The sequence below is a fragment of the Anser anser genome (genome assembly GCF_964211835.1).
Source record: "Anser anser genome assembly, chromosome: Z".
NCBI classification, from domain to species: domain Eukaryota; kingdom Metazoa; phylum Chordata; class Aves; order Anseriformes; family Anatidae; genus Anser; species Anser anser.
Genome location: NC_139723.1, coordinates 86,448,197 through 86,468,891, shown reverse-complemented (window position 1 = coordinate 86,468,891; position 20,695 = coordinate 86,448,197). Strand labels below are relative to the sequence as shown.

Genomic DNA, 20,695 nt, shown 5'->3' with positions numbered 1-20,695 from the left:
GGCTTTTGCCCCTGGACACAGCTCGGGGCCTCTCCGAGCAGCAGGGATTTAAACCCTGGTGGTTATGAAATTAGGGAAAATAGGATCGTTTCTTAGGATATAAAATCCATTTCTTTATGTACCGTAACGATAAAGATGCATACGTCGCTCGAATGAGCAGAGACCTAAATCCATTACTTTTACACCCCAAAAAGTTAAAAAAATTGCTTTGCTATTTACTCATAAATTTAGCTATAGGAACGCTAAAACATGGGTGGTTAAGAGGCAGCTAACAAAAGATAATGGCTTATGTCCTTCCATATACACAGAGCTGCGAAGTTAATATCCCACTGCTCACATTCGAAAATACCCACTAATGTTCAGAGTGTTAGGTAAAATGCTGACTTATGTCCTAGCGAGCTGCCTTTGCGTTTTTCCCTTCCTGCGGTGTGTTTTAAGAGAGAAAGTGGAAATAAGGTTCTGCACATCTGGACCCCGAGGGACTCGCAGGGGCGCCCACCGCTGCTCCCCGCGCCCTAATTCTGCCCCTCCTTGACCAAACGGGTGATGCCCCGGGGGCTGAGCAATTATGGCATCGACCGGGGGGCCTCTGGCACTAGGGAGAAGCGGCCAGGATCTGCCTGTCTGCCAGATGCCCGAAATTCACGGGGTGCCCCATTAATCAAAGGACATCTGCCCTCCCGCTTCCCCGGCAGCTCGGCGGCCCCTTGCTCCCCCGGGGACAGCGTGTCCGTTCCTAATTGACTCTGCCCCCGAATCCGCTTTCTTACCATTATGTGGGAGAGGGCTGTTTAGCCCAGGGACGAGGACAACGCCGCAAATTCATTTCCACATCTGAACAGATTGTTTTAATGAAGCCACGCATGTGCCCGAGTGCTCTGCCGGAGTTTTCCCAAGATCTCAGACAAATCCGACCCCGGACATCCATCTGCAGGCAGCCTGAAGCATACAGGGAGTACACAGGGAGCTCGCACAGCCAAGTCTCACCTTCAGGATTCATCAGCTGGACCCTTAACAGAGAATTTTGGCAGTGTTTTCAACGTCTGGAAACACCCAAAACTTCTGCAGCGTCTGCTGAATCAAAGCCCCTACACGACAGCGTACACGTGCAATTGTCTTAAATGTTATAAATTACAAAAATGGGGATCCTGACAACTGAACGATTCTGCCGAAAGATAAACTGAAATCAGATCTAAGTAATAGAGCTTAAAAAAAGTCTGCGTTACTTAGGATATATTGCTGCTATCATTCACTCAAGTACAAGCTTTTGCGTGGTTCGGAAGAGGCTGAATTTATCGAAGCTCCCTCTCCTACCTGATCCCATTCTGTTAGACCCCAAAATTGTTCAGGGAAAGGGGATCTCATTTTCTGAATGCAAGCATAGAAAAAAAAAATCAGGAAAGTTTCGTTCTGTACAATACTTCCTCTTTCCTCTAAAAACAATACTGGTAAGCCTGCATGTGTATATTTCTACTTCAAAAAAAATGAGATTCATGAAAAGATCTTGTGCATACAAATTGGAACAAGACAATGCATTCGGAAGAAAAAAATAAGTAAACAAAAGCTTTCTCTTTTAGCCACTTTCTGTCCCAGCTTCGTTCTTTATCCAAGTATACGTTAAATGTGCTGAGCATTTCGTGCGTGCCCGCACACCGCAGGAACCCCAAAACCTTTGTGCTTAGCACGAGCTGAGGGCTGCCGGGAGCTGTAAGTGCTCGTGCATCGCTCCATCGCATCCAAAGGGAGCAAAGAAGAGGGACTATGCTATAAGCTTTCCTGCTGCTGACAGTATTTCTGGAATTGGACACGGGTAAGACAGGGGAAATTACCATTAACATTGCATACAAATCAGGAAACACGTTGTGTCTCTTATTGAACCTTCCTCCTCTCGCACACCTTTTTATTCTCCTCGTATCTTGCCTTACTTATTGTTCATTCATTTTTCATGGGTTTCATTGCCATGCTCTCATGCAGATTTAGCTGCTCGCAGTCTATCATATTTTAAATCTCCCTTCTTATAATGTTCCTTGCAGAGTATTTACCCTCCGGAGCCTCGCCTTTCCCTCCGTACTTTGCTCCTGAGCCTCCACCACACTGTTGGGGCTCCTCAACTGGAGAACAAAAGCTCAGCTGGAGAACGAAAGCAAGCAACCAGCTCACGAGCAATGGATTCCTATGGTTTAACATGAAAATCAATTAAATCTGATGAATTTGTTGCAATAAACGCCCTGTTTTATGGATCAATCACAACCGCAGAATTTCACCTGGTTCCCTGAAGTCCTCCACGAGCTCAGCTCGGACGATTCAAACTCCTTCCCCTCCAGTGAGACACATTTCTGGTACATCAGCACCATGGGTTTCGATAGAGATCATTAATAAACCCAGGAGAAGCATTAATTAAAGACAACTCCAAATGATAAAACACAAACCAATTCTTCGTCCCTCCGTCACCGTGCAGGGACGACGGGTGCAGCTGAAGAGGCAAAGTCTTCCTTAATGATTTCGTGTAAAACCTTTCCGTGGCAACATAGATTATCGTGGACTTGTTTCTTAATTAGGCAGGCATTTTTGCAGCCCTGAATAAATTTCGCAGGAAGGCAAGGAGCTTGTTGTGCCATTCTGTTCATTCTGCACAAAAAAATTTAAAAAAAGTCCCACCTGTCCCTATCCCACATGCATGCCCCAGCCATTCGACTTGAAATAGCAGCTAATTACATCAAAAATCAACGGCTAATTATGCCACAGGACAACATTTCACCTGCAGAAGCCCGCGGCTCCCCAGGAGAAAGCAGCTCTTTTGCTCCCATCGGTGGCACCTCGCGGGGAAGGCTGCCGAGTCCTCGCTCCCCAGCCCAACGATGAACGTTAACGCGACGAGGTGGAGGTGAAGGAGCTCTGGATAAACACGAGGGCACGTCCTATCGGCCTTCTCATTTAGTGATGCTCTTGTAACCCACCTCATGGGCACCAGCTCCTTCTCCAAGCTCTCCCACCGTGGTCAGGAGAAGGGGTGCTCGGAGCTGCCTCCAGGGCTGAGGCTTTAGCCGATGCCAAGCAATCAAGTGCCCCATTTTTCTACTGCTTAATAAAGAAATAAATACAAATCAACCACACAAAGCTAAAACAAATTGCAAAGTAGCTGGACACACCAGCTCTGAAATGGGCATGGCGAACCTTAACAACCTAGGAAAGAGCTTTGATGCTCTTCATCTCTCCTACTCATCTCCTCCAGCAAAAAGATAGTTGGGGTTTTATGCCTTCTATATGGATGTGAAGTTTGCTGGACATTTCGGGGACTGCCCCGTGCCCTGAGGTGTCGGTGGGATGGGGAGAGGGGCTCTGGGAGCCTCTCACATGCCTTTTGTTTCCACTGTTCCATTTTCAATTGTTTCCATTTTCATTTTCCTCTGCAACGCGCCGCTCCTTCCGACCCAAGGTCTCCTGGCTAGCAAGCAGTACAGCTCGGTACGGTGACTAGCATCACGTATTCACAAAATGTCACACACCTGGTGGAAAATAATGCTTCCATTCTTGTCAGCGCGTTAACAAATTGCAGTAAACACTGCTTTCGGGCCAGGGAGAGACTGCACGTTGAATGAAACCACTTCGATGTAAACATTTCACGATACCACCCCTGTGCTTCCTACATTTCATTTCAGCTCCGCTAGAGTTAATTTCTTCCTGGTTAGGCAAACAACCAAAATCCATCAGTCCCTTGGATCTCAAAGACAAACCTCTGATGTCCTGAACCCGGGTACGTGTTGTTCCAAGCGAGGCATGGCTCCGAAAAGCCCCCTGCGCTTCTCCTGCGGGATTAAGAGATTTATTTCCTCACCTCCAAGAGTAAGGAAGGCCTCGGTGAGGACAGAGGAGCCTTCAGTCCACCCTTTCCTCTACCCAGTCCAGCACAGATTTATCTAAAAGTATTCTAAAAGTCACTAAAAGTATTAACATCACAAGGGGATTTCAACATATTTTTACATTTCTAGAGCTTCCTTGTGCATTTTCTTTACATACTTGCCTCAGCCGACTTTCTACTTTTATTACTTCTTTCCCCTCATTTTTAAAACTTTCTGTCTTCTCTGTCTGAGATGTGATGTGCTGCAAGATTTACAAAGCATCTGGTCACGGTGCCTAATAACCCACCTGTCCATCATAAAATATCTCATCAGTGGCAACAAAGCCGGAACGATGACATACAAAATGATAAAGCTACCTACCTCCTCCCAGAGTTTTTTTGGGGGAAAGGAGACCACAGGGAAGCAGAAACGTGTGGAATCCCAACTCAAATTGAGTTTCCTACCCGCTCCACGCTGTTGCAGATATGAGCAGAAATGAAAGAAATAAAAGACATATTGCCAAGCAACCCCCCCTGTTATTACTCTTGGCATTACGATCGCTGCTATGTTGGCATCCCACAACTTGCTGTGCACATTTAGTGCTCAAAGGGCTCTCCGTACCGAGGTGAAATCCCGAATCTAAGCTTCCTCTGACCAAAAGGAGCTTTTCAACACGAGCTCCACCGCTTTGGTCCAGCTCCACGCTTACACAATATATTTTAGGTCACAATTTTAATTTGCGTGAGAAGTTTAGGGAGAGCGATCATGTTTTATATAACTAAAAAAATAATAGAAAATCTGGAAAAAACGGGCTTGTATTTCATTTTGTCTTACTAATCCATGTGAGTTAGCGAAATTGCTGTAGGAAATAACTATATTGCTATTGACAGCTGGCTCAGAATGGAACTGATGCACTGGGATCCCTTTTCCTTCACCCCGAACCACTTTCCTGGCATCACTTGCATGTCACGAGGTGGCAGGTAATAGCCAAGGCTGGCAAGTAGCTGACAGTATCTACCCATATATCTTTAAAGGAAAAAGCAACGAGGGGAGATAAGATGCTAACACAAAGTTACACGTTCGTTTGTGGGGTTTTCTTCTCTTTTTGCTACGTCTACTTGCTTGTCTTGCCGCAGTGAGCCGCCACCTCACCGTAACATCTCCGATCACCCGCGGCCAGACCCGCGGTGTCTTTTTAACTGAGATGAATTAGAAACGTATTAAAAGAAAATACCGATTGCAGCACGGAAAGGGAGCCGACACATCAAAACCAGCTTCATCGCAAGGCACGTGCTAGCCCATCAACGGTGCAGTCACGAGCACAAGGAAGATATTCATGGTCAGGCTGCAAAAAGCAGTATGTTTAAAACCATGTCATAATAGGAAGAGAGAGCAATAAAGAATACTGTAAAAATCAAGGCAGGCTATAATTTTCTTGCCCCGTGTCCCCGTCAATACTTCATTATTTTTTATTCTTTAAAAGCGTAATTTTCAGGGGGGAAAAAGTCTTACGTGAAAGGACTCCGCTTCCTCCGAAATAAGGCTTTTCAAACCAATGGAGAGAATCTTACATCCCAATAAAGTGAAAAAAGACATTAGTGAAAAGCTCGGACGTGCTCCAAGCAAGAAACGACTCCAGGCACAGCCTCGCTGGACAAAATCAGCACCTAAAACCTAGATTTTTTACCCAAATTAATGTAAATAATCACCTGTGCTGGTGCAAAGTAAGGGCTCGCACTCCTAGAGCGTGCTGACTTCAGTGCATAGTGCTTTGGGTTGGTGCCGGGCTCCTCAAGGCACAGCCTGGTTTAATCGGGTTTCCCAATAAATAGGGGACTTTGCATAGAAGCTCATAGTCCTGAGCTTTTTGGGGTGTATCTGTGCCTGTTTGGGGGTTGTTAGGATAAAATGCATGTTGCTTTTAGCTGATTGCAATCAGCCTTGCAGTTTGGCTCACAGCCCAAAAGACAACCACCAAGTATTTTTAGCAGCACCGTAAAGAGTGGTCAGGAGTTCAAATTAAAGCGCATAAAAAATCCTTTGATGGATATACAAGATGCCTCATAAATATATGACCCTAGGTTCAGGAACAAATAAATCACAGGAAAAAAAATAATTTAATGTTATCTGTTATTTTAGAGGGGAAAAAAAAAAAACAAAAAACAAGTGTTTTAACCTTTCTCTCGGGGGGTTAACAAACATAATTCACCGTAATATCAAACGTAAAGAAAGATGCATAAAACATAAGATTAGAAGGCTTTGAGGAAAGCCGGATCTTTCATTTAATTCTTTTATCTCATCCCTCGGTAACTTGAAGTGAAGGAAGGCTGCTGGCGCTGGTTAGCAATAATTCGTCAATCTTTTCGCTGCCCAAGTCAAGCGCTCCTCACTACAAACCCGGGTTTTGGAGAGCCTCCTTTCTAGCCCTGACTTTTAATTTTGGCTCTTTGTGGTTCGTTTCCAGAGCTCTCTGGGTGAGAGCCGCCACTGCCAATCTGCTACGAGGGAATTAATAAATGCCCTCGTTAAAGCAACATCTCAGCGTCGCCACGTCGCAGGGATGCACGAAGCCCGCCTTGTGCCCGAACACCGACCTATGTATCACCAAGAGCAAAGAGAGCATGAACTTTGATTTTAATATAACCCTGCTTAGCTGTAGCATTTGCCATTTAATAGGCTAAAATTAGGGTAAAGGATTTTTTCCACCAAAGGCAAACCACTGCACCGACGGGTCCACCTCCGCCTTACGGTGTAGCTTTCACAAAGGGCACCGGTACGTTAAAAATAAATCCAGTTTTTCTTTACTTTCTTTTCTATTTCCAGTTTTTCCTGACACATCTGGAACTTTTGTTCCTTATGAACCACGAACTCGCCTCCCAGGTTGAAAACCCAGGCAGACTTCGTTTCGTGTTTCTAAGGTCAAGGAAGGAGAAGGAGAACAAAATCGAGAGGAAAAGACCCTCTTAGGAAGGGGCTTGGCTTCACTGATTCCTTTGGTGGCCAGCAGGTGCTCCCTTCTGACTCTACAATGTTTTGTAAGAATTTCTGATGCTTCCGAGAAATTTCTTGGGACAAACTGGCATTGTGTGTTCACAGCCCTTGCTGTGACTCCCGGGACAAGGCTCTGCTATCCCACGACGTTGCTGAGCAGTTCCCAAAGATAATTTACATATGAACAGATTAGGCAGTTCCTACAGGTACCTCTCGGTGGTTTCCATCAGCAAACATTTTAAAACAGCTTGAAGGCGCTCTCTGGGCTTCTTTTCCTTAAAAGAAATGATTTCTCGTCGGACACAAACGGGCAGGTTTTAGTGAAGGAAGGGGAGTCCCAGCACAGCAAGCCGCCCCTGGGCACGTAACGAGGCAGGAGGGGTGAGCATTACTGCCTGGGACAGCCAGGGCTGAATTGGATGTCACACCACAAAGGCACCTGAAAAAAAACCCACAATAGGGAAAAAAACCTGCACTGACAGGTAGGGAGGAGCAGATGAAACGGCCAGAATTCCCTCTGTATCTTTATTATTCCCTCTGCTCTTTATTATTCTACGAACCTGTTTGATTCTCGGGAGCAGTTCGCATTCCTACCCCAACAAAGGATGGGTTTAGCCTGGCAAAGAAAAAGGCAAGCCTCTGATTTCTATTATCCCCAGATCTCCTTTTGACAGAGCTCCTCGGGTGGCGATGCGAGCAGAGCATTGAAAGCCACACGAGAAAGGGTGGGCTGGGGCCGGGACGGTAATCAGAGGTGGGAAGACGGAATAGCTCTTGTACCTCGCAGAGACAGTGCCTCTCATTTTAGATAATGTGTCTACAGAAGCCCAAATAAGCTGGATCGCGGGGAACGGCAAGTGTCAACCTCGGCAGCGGCTAGAAAGAAAGCATCGCCCGAGAGGAGGCAGGCAGCGAGCGGATTGCTGTCATTACGGCGATGAATGGGAAATTCTCTACACCACCGGAGGTGCGGGACTGAGAACAACTCACTCTGCAGAACCCCGAGGAAAAGCTTTGCTGCCATCACAGCTCTTTGAAGCTGCTCTGGCCTCTCCCGTGATCCTACCTAGCGGGAGCAAGGAGACGGAGAGAACGGGGACGCGCCAGTCCGGGGCTTTTCTCTTCTTTGCCACCTGTTGGAAAAGAGCAGAGAAACAAACCTTTCCCCAGCCGGGAGCGCAATGGATGCTCTGCAAGACAGAGCCTCGTGAAGCAGAGAGGCTTTTTCCTACCAAGATAGATGGAGAGACGGAGAGCAGAGTTTGGCGAGGGAGTTTCTGACGGATCCTGAGCAGAGCAGCAATCGGCTGGCAGACAACTGTCAGAGCAGCGACTGTAGACGTGGGAAGGGTAAGGAGGTTAGCAGATGACAGAAAATACTTTAGAAGCAGCATCAACATTGCTACTTGACACCGAGATGACGACGGAAAAGGTCAGAGAGTCCCCCTTCTGAGCTCAGCCTGGAGAGGAGTGGGTGGGATGAGCTGGGTCTGTGCCCAACAGCAGCCAAAATAACGGGAGTTGCCAAGGCAAAGCTGCTCGGGGGCGGGTGGGAACGGGTAACACAGGGTCCCTGCAAAACCTGGAAGCATTTGGAGGAAAAACTCAATGCTGGCCAGTCTATAGTATTAGTATGGATAGTAACGGCTTAAAAAATGCTTTTCGTTTTTGTTAGGTTTTCCCCTTCAAAGGGAAATGTGTGCATTAGGCTAATGAGGTACGCCACGCACCTGAAATCTGGGTTTTCTGGACAGAAAATGTCCCAGATGATGCACCAAGGAGGCAGAGTCAATAGGGAAACCTGCAGCACCCCCTGGACACCTGCACGCCTGACCCGGGGAGCAAATGCATTATTAAAGAAGCACTGAGAGCAGATCTGCAAACGGGACAAGCTAAGAGGTGGTCAATGGCTATTTCAGCAGAGGTACAAGGAGAGAAGGAGAGGTACTAGCGGGAGAAGTGATGGTTTCAAAGCCCGGACAGCAGCGGAAAAAGCATCCTGGCAGGGAGAGAAAAGGATCCTAAATATCCCACCGTAACCCCAAAAAACGCCGGGCAAGACGAGCACGAAGCGCCGCACCAAGCCCTGAGCACCCCAAGGAGCAGGTCCTGCGGCACCAAAGAGCCGGGGGGAGCAGCTTGGGGGCAGCGGGGGTGAATTGAGGCTTGTGCTCCAGCCTCAGAAGGAGTCGCTGTCTGTGTAGCAGCCCCGTTCCAATTCGCTGATGCCCTTCCAAAAAGAACCGGCGGGAGACAAGGGCAGAGATTGTGCACGGCTCGGAGCTGTCAGACGCAAGGGGGGCGCAGCTGAAAAGCATCCTTGTGATCCCGGCGAGCCACGGCCAGCCCTTCTGGGAGGCTTTCTGTGACAGCTAGCATCGTCAGGGACGCGATGGAATGGGTTAAAGTGGAGACATCCTAGAAGGAGTCGCAGCAGAAGGCTAACAATTAGTAATTTTCAGCAGTCGGCAAAGCGGCACTCACGGGACAAATGAGTCTCACGCAGCGATCCAAGCACCACCAGGGACAGAAAAGAGGCAGCAGCTCCTCGGTCTCCTATTTATCGGGAAATAAAATACATTGCAGGGGAAGTGGAGTGTCCAAAGACGCCGTTTCTCAGCAAAACAGGCAATTGGAAAATGAAGATTTGGAATATAAAGTACATCCGTACAGCCCTATAGCTGGTTGGGATATAGCAAGAGGGCTAACGGTGAGCAAGACAAGCACAGGACAAATATTGGCATGGGAAGGCAACTCCCCATCCAAATCAGTGCAACATCCCCTGTATTTCCGTCTTTGGCTGAAAAAACACTGAGGTTGTGGTCTGAGGGATGGGAAACCATCCCAATGAAGCAAAACCATCCCATTGAAGAGCAACGGAGAAGGAAGAGAAAAAGAAAAAAACTGCTTGACAGTTACACGTCTTTCTTATGACCCTCTCTGATGACCCCAATGAATCTAGAAGGTAAGAAAAGAAACAAAACAAATAAATAAATAAATAAAATAAAAGCCTCCAAAGAGAGTCTTTTCCTTACACAAACACATAAACCCGACCAGGAAGAGCAGAGGGAAAAAAGAAAAAAAAAAAAAAACAACCTTTTCAGCATCTTAGACAACGTGGACTCCCAGGACCCTGCCAAATTCATCTTCCCTAGCAGCCTCCAACAACACCTTGATAACTTTCTCTCCCCTGGTTGCAGCTGTTCTGGAAATCTTTGCAGAAGAAAGCTCTTTCCTTTAGAGAAAACACTACAGAAAACACGATAGAGACAGACTTTCTTCTGTCTGTCAATTTTAAATGCCCTTAAAGATCTTGTGAACTTCACTGTAGGCAGGGCTTGAATTTAAATGCCAAGTGCAAACGCTGTCTGGAATGTACATCTCAGGCAAACAAAGGAGAAAATACTTTTGGCAAGGGTGTCCAGAGCTGTCTGGTTAAATAAGCACCTCAGGACAAGAATTAATAAGATGGAATAAGAAGATAAGTCTCCACTTTTCAGATGGACCAGCAATGAAAGTGCTCTTGCAGAGGTCAAAAAGTGGAGAGCTAATACTGAAGCAGCTAAAAACTGACCGAGTGAGATGTCAAGGAGGAAATGAGAAGTATTTTTAGACGCATAAATAACCTGCCAGGTTCGACGCTTCTTCTTCTTGCTGTTTAATAGTTTATATAACTGGAACATCATAAAAGGAGCTGGTGAGAGCTCAGCCCCAGCCTGCTCCTCGGGTTGGCAATTAGGGCATCCTCACAGCAGGACAGAGCCGTGTCTTTGCATCCTTTCCAGCAGGAGAAGGCAGCTGAACCTCAGCTTGAAGCATCCAAAGCGAGCACTCTACTGAGATATTTGGGAAAAATATCTTCCTCCAGATGTTTGGGGTTTTTTCTACCTTTTTATGGTTTATGACTTCTGCGTTGACTCTTCCACTCGGAGCCCAACTGAATGTTGAAGGGAAATGAAACGTTGACCATTGCTTGTCCCAACTCTTGCTGAGCCCCGCGTCCTTCTGCATCGGCAAAGCGGGCTGAAAAACCGGGTATTTATGGAAGGAGTGACGTGCACGGGAGGAAAAGATGCTTTCCACACCTACCCAACCTCCTTCAGCCCCGCGGACGTGGAAGGGCAGGGAAGGGAGCGAGCACCTGGAGCCCTCCTCGCGCAACACCGGGGACGCGATCCTGCACAATACGGCAATCTGGGGAATCTATTTGCCTACAGTACCACCTACTGTCACACAGTCGGTGTGCTGATTAAAAAAAAAACAACGAGGTAAGCTCGCTCACACCTGCGTGACAATGGCTTGCCTCTCCACCTCCTTCCTCCTCGGTGAGTGCCAGATCCCAGCCGAAATCGTTCGTGTAGCTCCGCCAGCTCATTTCCAAGTGGCACCTTTATTTCCTTTATTACCCGGGACGTTTCTAAAGCTCTTTTTGTTTTTGAAAAAAAAAAAATAGTCAAATAACTCAAAGTAAGGAAGCAAAGCTTATCTGTAGGCTAGCTGAGGTTTATTTTCCCCGCCAATTTTGCTAAATACCAAAGGCACCTGAAGCCAAAACAAGGAGCGGCAGAGAGCTATTTAATTAAAGCGATTTCTGCCTAGATGAGGCTCGCACAACGACTCCACTAAATAAGGTTCTGGGTGTTAGCGAGCAGAAAAATGAGATGGCTAATAACTATGCGGGGAGGCACGCTCGGTTGTGGTAAGGCTCGTGGAAGGATGACGGTTTGTGGATAGAGGACAAAATATAAGTGAATGTGGATAAAAAAGAGAGATAAGGAAGGTAGAGTTCAAAATGCAAGGCCAAGGAAGAAGTAAAGATGTGTGCCAAGGCACGAGGAGAGACAATTGAGCCGCAGGGACGTGACAGGAATGAGCAGCAGGGAGATTTGTAGAGGGTTTTTCTCCTGGTTCCAGATCAGCAGTGTGAAAGATTAGTCTGTTTGTCTCCTAAGACGTTAAGGAAATCCTTCAGCCAGCTTCCCTTGAAAAGAAGATTCACGGCGAGAGCACCAAGCAGCAGCGGGAGCTGGGCGCTGGATGGAGGTCAGGGATTAAAGCAGCTGGGGGATGGAGGGGATGCTCCCAACAGGGACTTGCTCCTTTCTTGGCTAATGGTTGGAATTATTCATTTCTAAAAGATAAATTATCAACTCACAGCTGGTAGCTACCTTCAGTATGATCCAAGTCTTGTCTTTATCTACCTTGCTATACACTAGGTTGCTACAGGGACTCCAGTAGAGATGTTCACTGCTCCTGTTGGCAAACGTAGTTCTGGGATCTTCAAGCAGTTGGAGGAGAGGCAATCCATCAAGGTGTCCTGGCCCCGAGGATGGATGGACAGACAGACACACACACACCCCGGACCCGTGGCCCCAGGCTCAGCCACCGCTCCCTTGGCCAAGGTAGGGTACCCGTAGCTCACCCAAGGTTTTGTCTGAAAGCAAGAGGTCTTTGATTAAAACAAGACTGAATTCTGCTGGTGATGAGCACCAGCAACTGAGAACTTGACTCATATCACAGACCTAATCTAAAGGAAAAGCCCAAAGCACACTTCAAGAGCACGGTCGCACTCCACCGGCAATTTCAGAGCTGAACGCCAGACAGAGCTGAGACCGAAATGAGATTCGTTCCTTAATTTTTAATGTAAGAAAATCAATGTGCTTCGGCCAATGAAAATAAAAGCCTTGAAAAGAGTTCAACAAGCAGCACTCGTTTTAATGAAGGTACCTATAAACAACATCAGAAAGTGCAGAATGAAGCGAACCAAAACAACAGAACTGACGCAACGGCGGCGCATACAGGAGTTATATAAAAAGGTGTGAACTTTTGTACTCCCATCCTCAAGGCTGCGACCAAGTCACTGCTCCCCAGGGACTGCACTCGGGACTACAGAAGCTGCCAACATGATTACAAAACCAAACCTTACATCGATCTCCGGTTGGTCTCCGCCCTTCTGGCACCGAAGGTCCCCGGAGCCTGCGTAAAACCAGGGCACGCTGGGGGGCTTGGTGGGCACGAGAGGTGCAGGAGCGAACTGGCACTCGTAAACCAGCCGGTGGATATTTGTAACGCTCAGGGTCCTTCGTGTACTCCGTCTGCTTTATTGATCTTCAAACAGATCAATCTATAAACGACGTATGTATACAAATACAATACACCGGCGCTTCTTAAGGGGATCTGAGTGCAAACTTAAAACAAACCACGGATCCCGAGGAGATGCCCGAGCACCCCAAAGCTGCCGTCGGGAGAGAATCGCTGCGGCACGAGGGGCCCGTGGACGAGAGCGTTTGATTGCATAAACAGGGATTCTAAATAAAGCCCAAATCCCCTCATTCAGCCAGGTTTAATTGATCGGTGCTCTTCGGAGAGGGCTCGGAAAAATGAAAGAGGTCCTTATCTAAATCCGTCCTTTTAACAGCCCTAATTTTGGAGGATTTTTGCTTGACTCTTGAGAAATTTCAATATTTGATCCTGAACTAAAGGTAGGGAATTAACGTGCAACCTGAATTGTTTCATGCAAAAGCGATACGAAGCGTGTGCAGGACAGCAAAGCCACAACGGGAGGAGGCTGCAGAGAGGCTGCCTTCCCTCGTTTCACATCACAGTGCTAATGGTACATATTTATTTATTCATTTGCATCTGCATAACATGTCTATATCTCCTCCCACTCTCAATAGTACCGTAGAGCAACAGGCTTTTTTTCCTCCTTGGAAGTCCAAGCTGAGAATAGGAGCTGCCTAAAAACGGCAAAGAAAAAAATGGAAAGTGAATAAACTGACCTCATGGTAGGATTAACAGCTAATTCATCCAGATTTTGGTGCTTATCGGGTTATATTCTTCTATTTCATAAAGAACACCACGGCTTCACATCCATGTTTTCATGCTGATTTCGGTTTGTGTTAACAGATGGACTCGGCAGTAGCTTTGTTGTCTTCTTTGTTTCTCTCTCTTCCTGGGCTTTATCTCCGTACTTTGAAAGCAAACCGCAGCATATTAATATTTCTGGATCTCTCTCCGTGCATATTCATGACCTTCAAGCTATGCCTCGTGTTTTGTCCTCTGTATTTACCGAGCTGGGCGTTCGAGCTTCCCATTAACATGACAATGTTGAAAAATATTTGTGCTCATTACGGAACCACACAAGTGATTATCTCGTTTGGATACCCCTCAGTCTTATTCAATACTTACTACAGTTTTAATCCTATTTTTTCCAAGCAGATTGAAATTTGGCTGTTGTGGTCCCGCACCTCTATCCTTCGGGGTGATGCTCATCCGTCCCTGTGACCATGAGTGCGGCTCCGCGCTACTGGGAGGCAGCGGCAGAAATGTTTGAAGTTTTGGTCTCTTCCAGCTCAACTTTCCATTTCAAAGCACGACGTGCTGTGCATTGTTCTGTCTCTCCAAATCACCGCCGGGCTATCACTTCGCATATCTTTTTCCCTCCTGGAGATCCCGAGACATCATCACAGGTAATGGATGCGGTCCAAAGCAAAGAACGGGGGAGCTCCGAAATTACCCAGCCACCAGACATCCCAATTGGAAATATTCAGATGTTGTATGCCTTTTTTTTTTTACAGCAGATGAGATGACATTTGGAAAAAAAAACGTAAAGACAGCCACGAGTCCAGATGGCTGGGAACCAACCGCGAGGATGAAAAACCCGACAGATCTGCAGGGAAAGAAAGGCAGGGGAGAAGGAAAGGCAAAGACAGCACCGAGCAAAGGGAGCCTGTCGTGTTCAGCAAGTCAAGCACCATAAATCCAAGAACATCACCTTAAAGCACACACATTTACTCTCGTATTTGTAAGCAGATGATGGAAGTAGCAGAAATACCAATCTCATACGAACTCCATAGCAAGCCAACTGGTAGCCTCGTCTCACTGTGAGGGCGAGGTGGCGTTACGGGGAAACATAAACCAAGGAAATGTCAAGAGCAATTAGCTGCTGCATTTCTCAGGCGAGACAAAACGGGTGAATTTTACAGGGCTCCCATAATTAGGGTTAATAAAAATGAATATACAATTCCCCGGGGGGCTGTAGGTGACGCGAGTTTCTCTAGCCTCAACCCTCCGACGCCCTCCCAGGTTGCACAGTGCTTGTTGGGATAACACATGTTGGGTGCACGTTGGGATAACACACTTCCATTTAACGACCTTAAAACAACCCTAGAAAGGTAAGAGAAACTGTTGGGCAAGCAGTGAGTCCACCAAGAAGGAGCCAATATAGACAATCAAGAAAGAATCAACGTCTCATATTGGATTTCAAGGAGAAAATGCAAAGAAAGAAAGGAAGAGAAAAAGAAGAAGGTGGTGCCAAGGCTTCTCGATCCTGGCTTCCTTCCCCTGCCCTAGGCAGCACAATCCCTCCCCTCCCCACGCTCTGGGAAATGCCTGTTAACCCAGGATATCCTTCCAATTTTCATTTCTTACACTGCTATCATTTTTAGAAAGCAGTCAGATCTCTGATTTTGATACGGGCTTAGGTGAGAAACCTCCTGCAGCTGAGTCTGCTGCTTGGGAAGCCTCGTATGCAAGCGCAGCGGGACCACGGCGGTACAAGATGCTCCACGCGGGAACGTCCACCCCACAGCCCATGGAAGAGCTGGCCATGAAGCAGGGGCATGGCCACCCAGAACCGTGCTCAGCAGTGCTTTGGCAAAGTCCTCTTAATGAATGAATTAAAACAGAAAGAGAGGCAAACCAACCTCGTTCTTGGCAAACCCTGGTCCTCCTCCTCATGGTGGGCTCCTCGCGCGGCACTGCATGGGTCAGCACCTGCCCCACGTAGCTGGGACGCGCCGTGCCGAGACCCACGGGGTGCCCCCAGCCTGCATCTGAGCCGCGGGGGGCACGGGTCTGCTCGCCTGCACTTGCCTCTTATCAACTCCTTTCTTCTTTTCCTTTTTCGTCTTTTTGTTTGATGGTGTATAAAAAAAAAAAGAAAAACGAACGGTGATATCAAACAGAACAGACCTTTCAAAAGGGTTTGATGACAGCAGCCTGCTGAGTCCTTTTTAAACGCAATTATTTTATGTGGGACTAAATCAGAGATAAAAGTCAGCTCTGCCAATAGAGCTTAAATCCCTTCTGTGCAGAACAAGCCTTGGAATTACTCCTGCTTGGGATGAACTCGTTGGCCGGCAGCACCGGTGGCGAGCCCTGCAACCATGTGCCCCGCAGAGCCCAGCCCGTCGAAACCCAAAAACCAAACCCAAAACTTGGTGGCTTCACCCCACCAAGGACACGGCGGAGCCAAGGGGTGAGGAGAGGAGCGTCACCAGGACCCCACAGCCATAAAACACATTCAGATTCAGGGCTTAAATTTCTCCCTACTTGCTTTTGCGGCTTTGCTTGCGAAGGCAGCATAAATGGGGCACTTCTGAGAGCGCCCGTTACGTCCGAGTGCTCAGGCAGCTGAGGATGTACCAGCACTTCTTAATTTACTCTTCAGCTGCAGCTGAAATCCTCTTCTGTCAGGCAGGTTTTCAGTGTAAAACCCCATTTGTACCGATTTCTGGGCACCTTGCCACCAACGCTAGATTATTCCTGCACGCGCGCACACGTAATCAGGACCTGCAATCACATATTTAATCAGGAACGGATTAGGTAACCTTTACAAAGTTCAAGAGGCAGACTGAAATAAAGAACCACCACACCTAAAAATAAAAAAAAAAATTAAAAAAAAGGCGTTATAAAGGGTTTAACAGGCTCAGCATTAGGGATGCAAACTCGGGACTCCTCCCGGGCTGCCCGCGGGGTGGCAGGGGCTACGTCCCATCTCCCAGTATTTAGCTCCATGTCTCAGATGTAACCCCCCCCCAAAGACATGGATCTGCTGTTGACAGTGAAATAACTGAAAAGCAACAGTATTTTTCTGCCTCATCAAGATGTAAAGTTCACAAGAGTCGGTTCATTTTGTAATAAAAAATAGACCTGGTATTCTGCAGCAGTTTTCCAGCTTTGTGGGCTTTCCAGGGACCGGCTCTGATTAATTCCAGAGAGTCCTTGCCGTTGAGTGAACGATTATTATTCACACGGTACAGGGAAGTAAGTCATCAAGGCCAGGCTTTTCAATCTCTGGTGTCAAAAAGTTGGATAAACTGAGGAGTGCAGAGGTCTGGCAGCTCCTCTTTAAAAAGCCAGTCGCTTTTCACGCCGCTGAATTAGGACCCACGGTGCCCATCACAGCCCGTGATTTCGGGACACTGTGATATGAGCAAGCCAAGCTAGGAGCCCTGACCATCTGGGTTAGCCCAAGTAACAACCTGGACAGATCCTTAAATTCCCGGGGGAGAACTAATCCAAACGTTGTCACAAGCTCCCAGCAAGATTAGGAGACTCTGCTCATTTCTGGGCTGCAGCCACTCATTCCTACCTGTCCAGGAGGAGCAGGACCGACTGCCAACACTGTTCTACCAGCAAAAAAGACCGGAATGTAATGCTACCTGCGTCTGCTACCCACCTTCCTCAGGTTTTTTCCAGCCTTCAGACGCGTTTGGCGTATCGTTGGGGTATCCGTAGCAGTTATTTGCAAGAACAGACCTATAATTTTTAAGGCAGTCTCATTAACAAGAAGTTGGAAGAGAGACAAGTCAAAACAGAGAACATAAAACACCCAACAGCTAATTCACAATCTTTTATCACTGTACACTGCTGCCTTTGAGGAGTGCCATGCCATGGAGATGCACCGACAAAAGAAAACACCCAGGAAAAATCAGAGCGATCGGTTTGGGCTTAAAATGCATGATCCAGCAAAGGAACTGGCAGCAAGATCTGCCCACGATACAATTTTGAAGGCAACCCAGCTGACCCAACATGCCCTGAACAGGCACGAAGCAAGAATACAAAAAGACACCTCAATATACACATATATATATATTATTTTTAAGGATTATGTTCAACCTGGATGGAAAATTTATCACTGAGGTGTAAGCCGAGGCCAATATTTATTCCAGCTGTAGTTCAAAGGAGTAAGTTTATATCCAAAATGGTTCAGCAGGGAGACATGGAGAGCACGGCGTCTACATCTCCTTGCCCTTTGCTCCTGAAACCCACAGGTTTCAGCTCGGCAAGATAGGAAATGAGAAGAATATAAAGAGGGACAGGACATTTATGCGACTGAAGAGGAATTTCAGAACTGCAGTCACGAAATTGAAGAGCAGATACTGAGAGCCTCACGTTCTCACTGGCTTCTCACTGGCGGCCACGGGAAGAGAGATTGCCGCTCTTCCAGACTGGTTTCATCCCTATTCTTGTGCCAAATGCCAATAAAATAATAAATAAATAAATAGATAGGTAGATAAAATCCATCTCCATTCTCTTCCAGTTGATTTTCTGAGCGTTCATTGACAGACAGCACAAGGCATCGAGTGCAAATGCGGTCCCTGCATCCATTTTCACAGGTAGGACGACAAAACCGTAATATTTTTCTAACACACTCCAAGTGTTTTTTGCCTATTGACCGTCTTATCGAGTGATGGCAAGAGAAACAACTTTACTCACCCAAGTGAGAGCTCACCTGGATTTTCCTCCCCTCCTGTTTGGTCTGAAGTACCGGGACTAGAATAAAGTCACCTCCACAGATTTGGTTTCATTTGGTTTCTTTGAACTGGTTTCGTTGCAATTCATCGCACCTCGGAAATTCTTCCTTTTAACTAAAAGCTTTCCGTAACCCTTTGCTTTTAAATGATAAAAGCTGAGGAAAATGCCTAGTTTTAGCTCGCAAAATACGGGATAAATCATCGCGTGGGTCAACGCTTGCTAATTGCCCATGACTAAGTCCCAATGTAATGTGTACCGACAGAGGGGTTTCTAAATACTAATGCCTTCTCCCTCGCTGCCATAAAACACACATTAAAGAGGCCTTCTTTTCGGAGAGCAGGTGCTGAGGCTAAGCGCTGACAAAAAGGCACTTCTGGGGTGTGAAACGCATTATTGAATTAGCAGTGAATGCATTAGTTAGGTCCCGGCTATGTTTTAAGACGTCCCCAGCCGTGCAAGTGCCTCCTCGCCCCTTCGGCCCGTATTTGGGGTGAAAACCTTATAGGCCACCCGCCGGCCGCAATCGGGGCACGCCGTGGGGTAGAAAGGTACGTGAAGAAGGATGAAGGTCATGGGATGTTGGGAGGTTCGAAGGAAGCAGGAAAAACGATGGGGACACTGGATGCCCGGAGAAGGGAAAAGAGTGGGGCTGCTCCCAGCGGGACGGGGTCGGGGCCCCAGCGCCCTCGCTGCAGCTCCTCGGGGAGATAGGATCCATGCCTGGCAGGTTTATTCTCTCCTCGAGGTAGTAAACAAGCCTTTCATAAAGCCCAGTGCCCCCGAAAGGTTATTTACAAAAATGAAAACCCAACTTTTAAGGCTGCTAAGTGAAAGCAACGCCCTTATCTATCACATCACCTAGGAGCCCCGTGCAGTTAAAGCCAGGGAAATGAATAGTTAATGACCCCATAAATCTTACGCTGCCACATAAACATAAACACATTTTTTCTTGTCATGTGCGAGGGAATAAATGTTTTATCACACCTTAACTCTGCCACATTGAATTATTTCCCCGTCCCTATTACTATTTTAAGGCAAGTACGCGGTTCCTCTGAAGAGGCTCTGAGTTACCTGGTTATTTATTTGTGAACGGACGGTTCATCTTCGGTGAAGTGCTCCTGCGGAGACTTCGGGATGTAAAATACAAGACTAAAGAGGAATTTGTCTGACAGAAGGGACTGGAATTTGTACAAGGGGGTGAGCGAGTCCCTCCTGGCCATTTCGGGGTGAGCCAGGGGAGAAGAGCCCGGGGCCACGGACAACCTGGGTGCAAGGAAAGAGGTCTGGGACCTCGCTGCTGTAAAACCCCATGGTGCAGACCAGCAAGGAATACCCACAGATGGGTGTTACAGTGAAAACGGGGGAAAAACACACCTGTGGATTTCTTAGGATGACCTCAAGTGGCTGGTTCGTGGGGTCTCCATCAGCAGTTGACCATGCTACTTTCATGGTCAACAACTACTTCAGCTGTTGACCACGCAAGAAGCAAGGATGAGTATGAGCTACCAGCAGCCAAAAGTGGGCTTCGGGATCCTATTTCCCTGACGGTGTAAAAGGGGAAGGTGGGGGAAATAACAGCTGTGAGATGTCGGCTCCAGGTCTGCCTGGAAAGGGCTCGCTCCCGTATCGGGGGAGCGCAGAGCTCCCAACTCACCTCCGCCTTCGGGGCACGTCACGTGCGGCTTCCCGAGGCTGCAGAGAGAAAATTTCCCCGGCTTTGTGAAAGACTTTGAGATCTGAGTGAAGACTATTATTGAAGTGCAAAATATAATTACAGTGAAGATCAGCATGCAGAATGGTGCTGGGGAAAGGGGTGTGACATTACTCGACAATTAGGCAGAAACACAGGAGAAATGGATTGTAAATAAAAAAAGAAAGGGGAAAAAAAGAAAGAAAGAAAAGGATAAATTCAAGTTTAATACAAAAAATCCTTTTAGAGAATGCTCGGTATTGTTGTTAAACCAGCAAAGTGGAGTTGACGTTAGCCACTAATTCAGGGCAATATCCGGATCCTTTGCTCAATGTCTTTATCTGCAAAATACAGGCTAGTGACTGTTCTGAATTTCTGATAGGCACGAGTAGCAATAGGACAGCTGGGTTTGATTTACTGTCACATACACTTTGAAAATTCCCCTAAAGTACTTTCAGTTCTTTGTGTGAAAGAGCTGCCGCCGAGATACGAAGTATTATTATTATTATGATTATTGCGCAGAGTGTTTCAAAGCCGGTACAATAAAACTTAGGGCTAGCAAACCACTTCCCAGAAAACCAAGCACGAACATCAGTAGTGCACGGCTTGTCCAAGGACTCCCTGGGGCCTCTCA

At 47.1% G+C, this 20,695-nt stretch overlaps 1 protein-coding gene across 13 annotated transcripts in view; it reads right to left on the bottom strand.

Moving 5' to 3' along the window:
* The window catches only part of LOC310890199 (netrin receptor DCC-like), a 418,983-nt gene that overhangs the window by 368,413 nt on the left and 29,875 nt on the right, over positions 1-20,695 (bottom strand). For 9 of the 13 annotated variants that reach the window (XM_083818911.1, XM_083818905.1, XM_083818910.1 and 6 more), the window contains one exon: positions 17,293-17,372. The exons of the other annotated variants lie outside the window; for them this stretch is intronic. In XM_083818911.1, the coding sequence (XP_083675037.1) occupies positions 17,293-17,372 (80 nt within the window). The remainder of the gene's footprint in view (positions 1-17,292; positions 17,373-20,695) is intronic. 13 annotated transcript variants of the gene reach the window in all.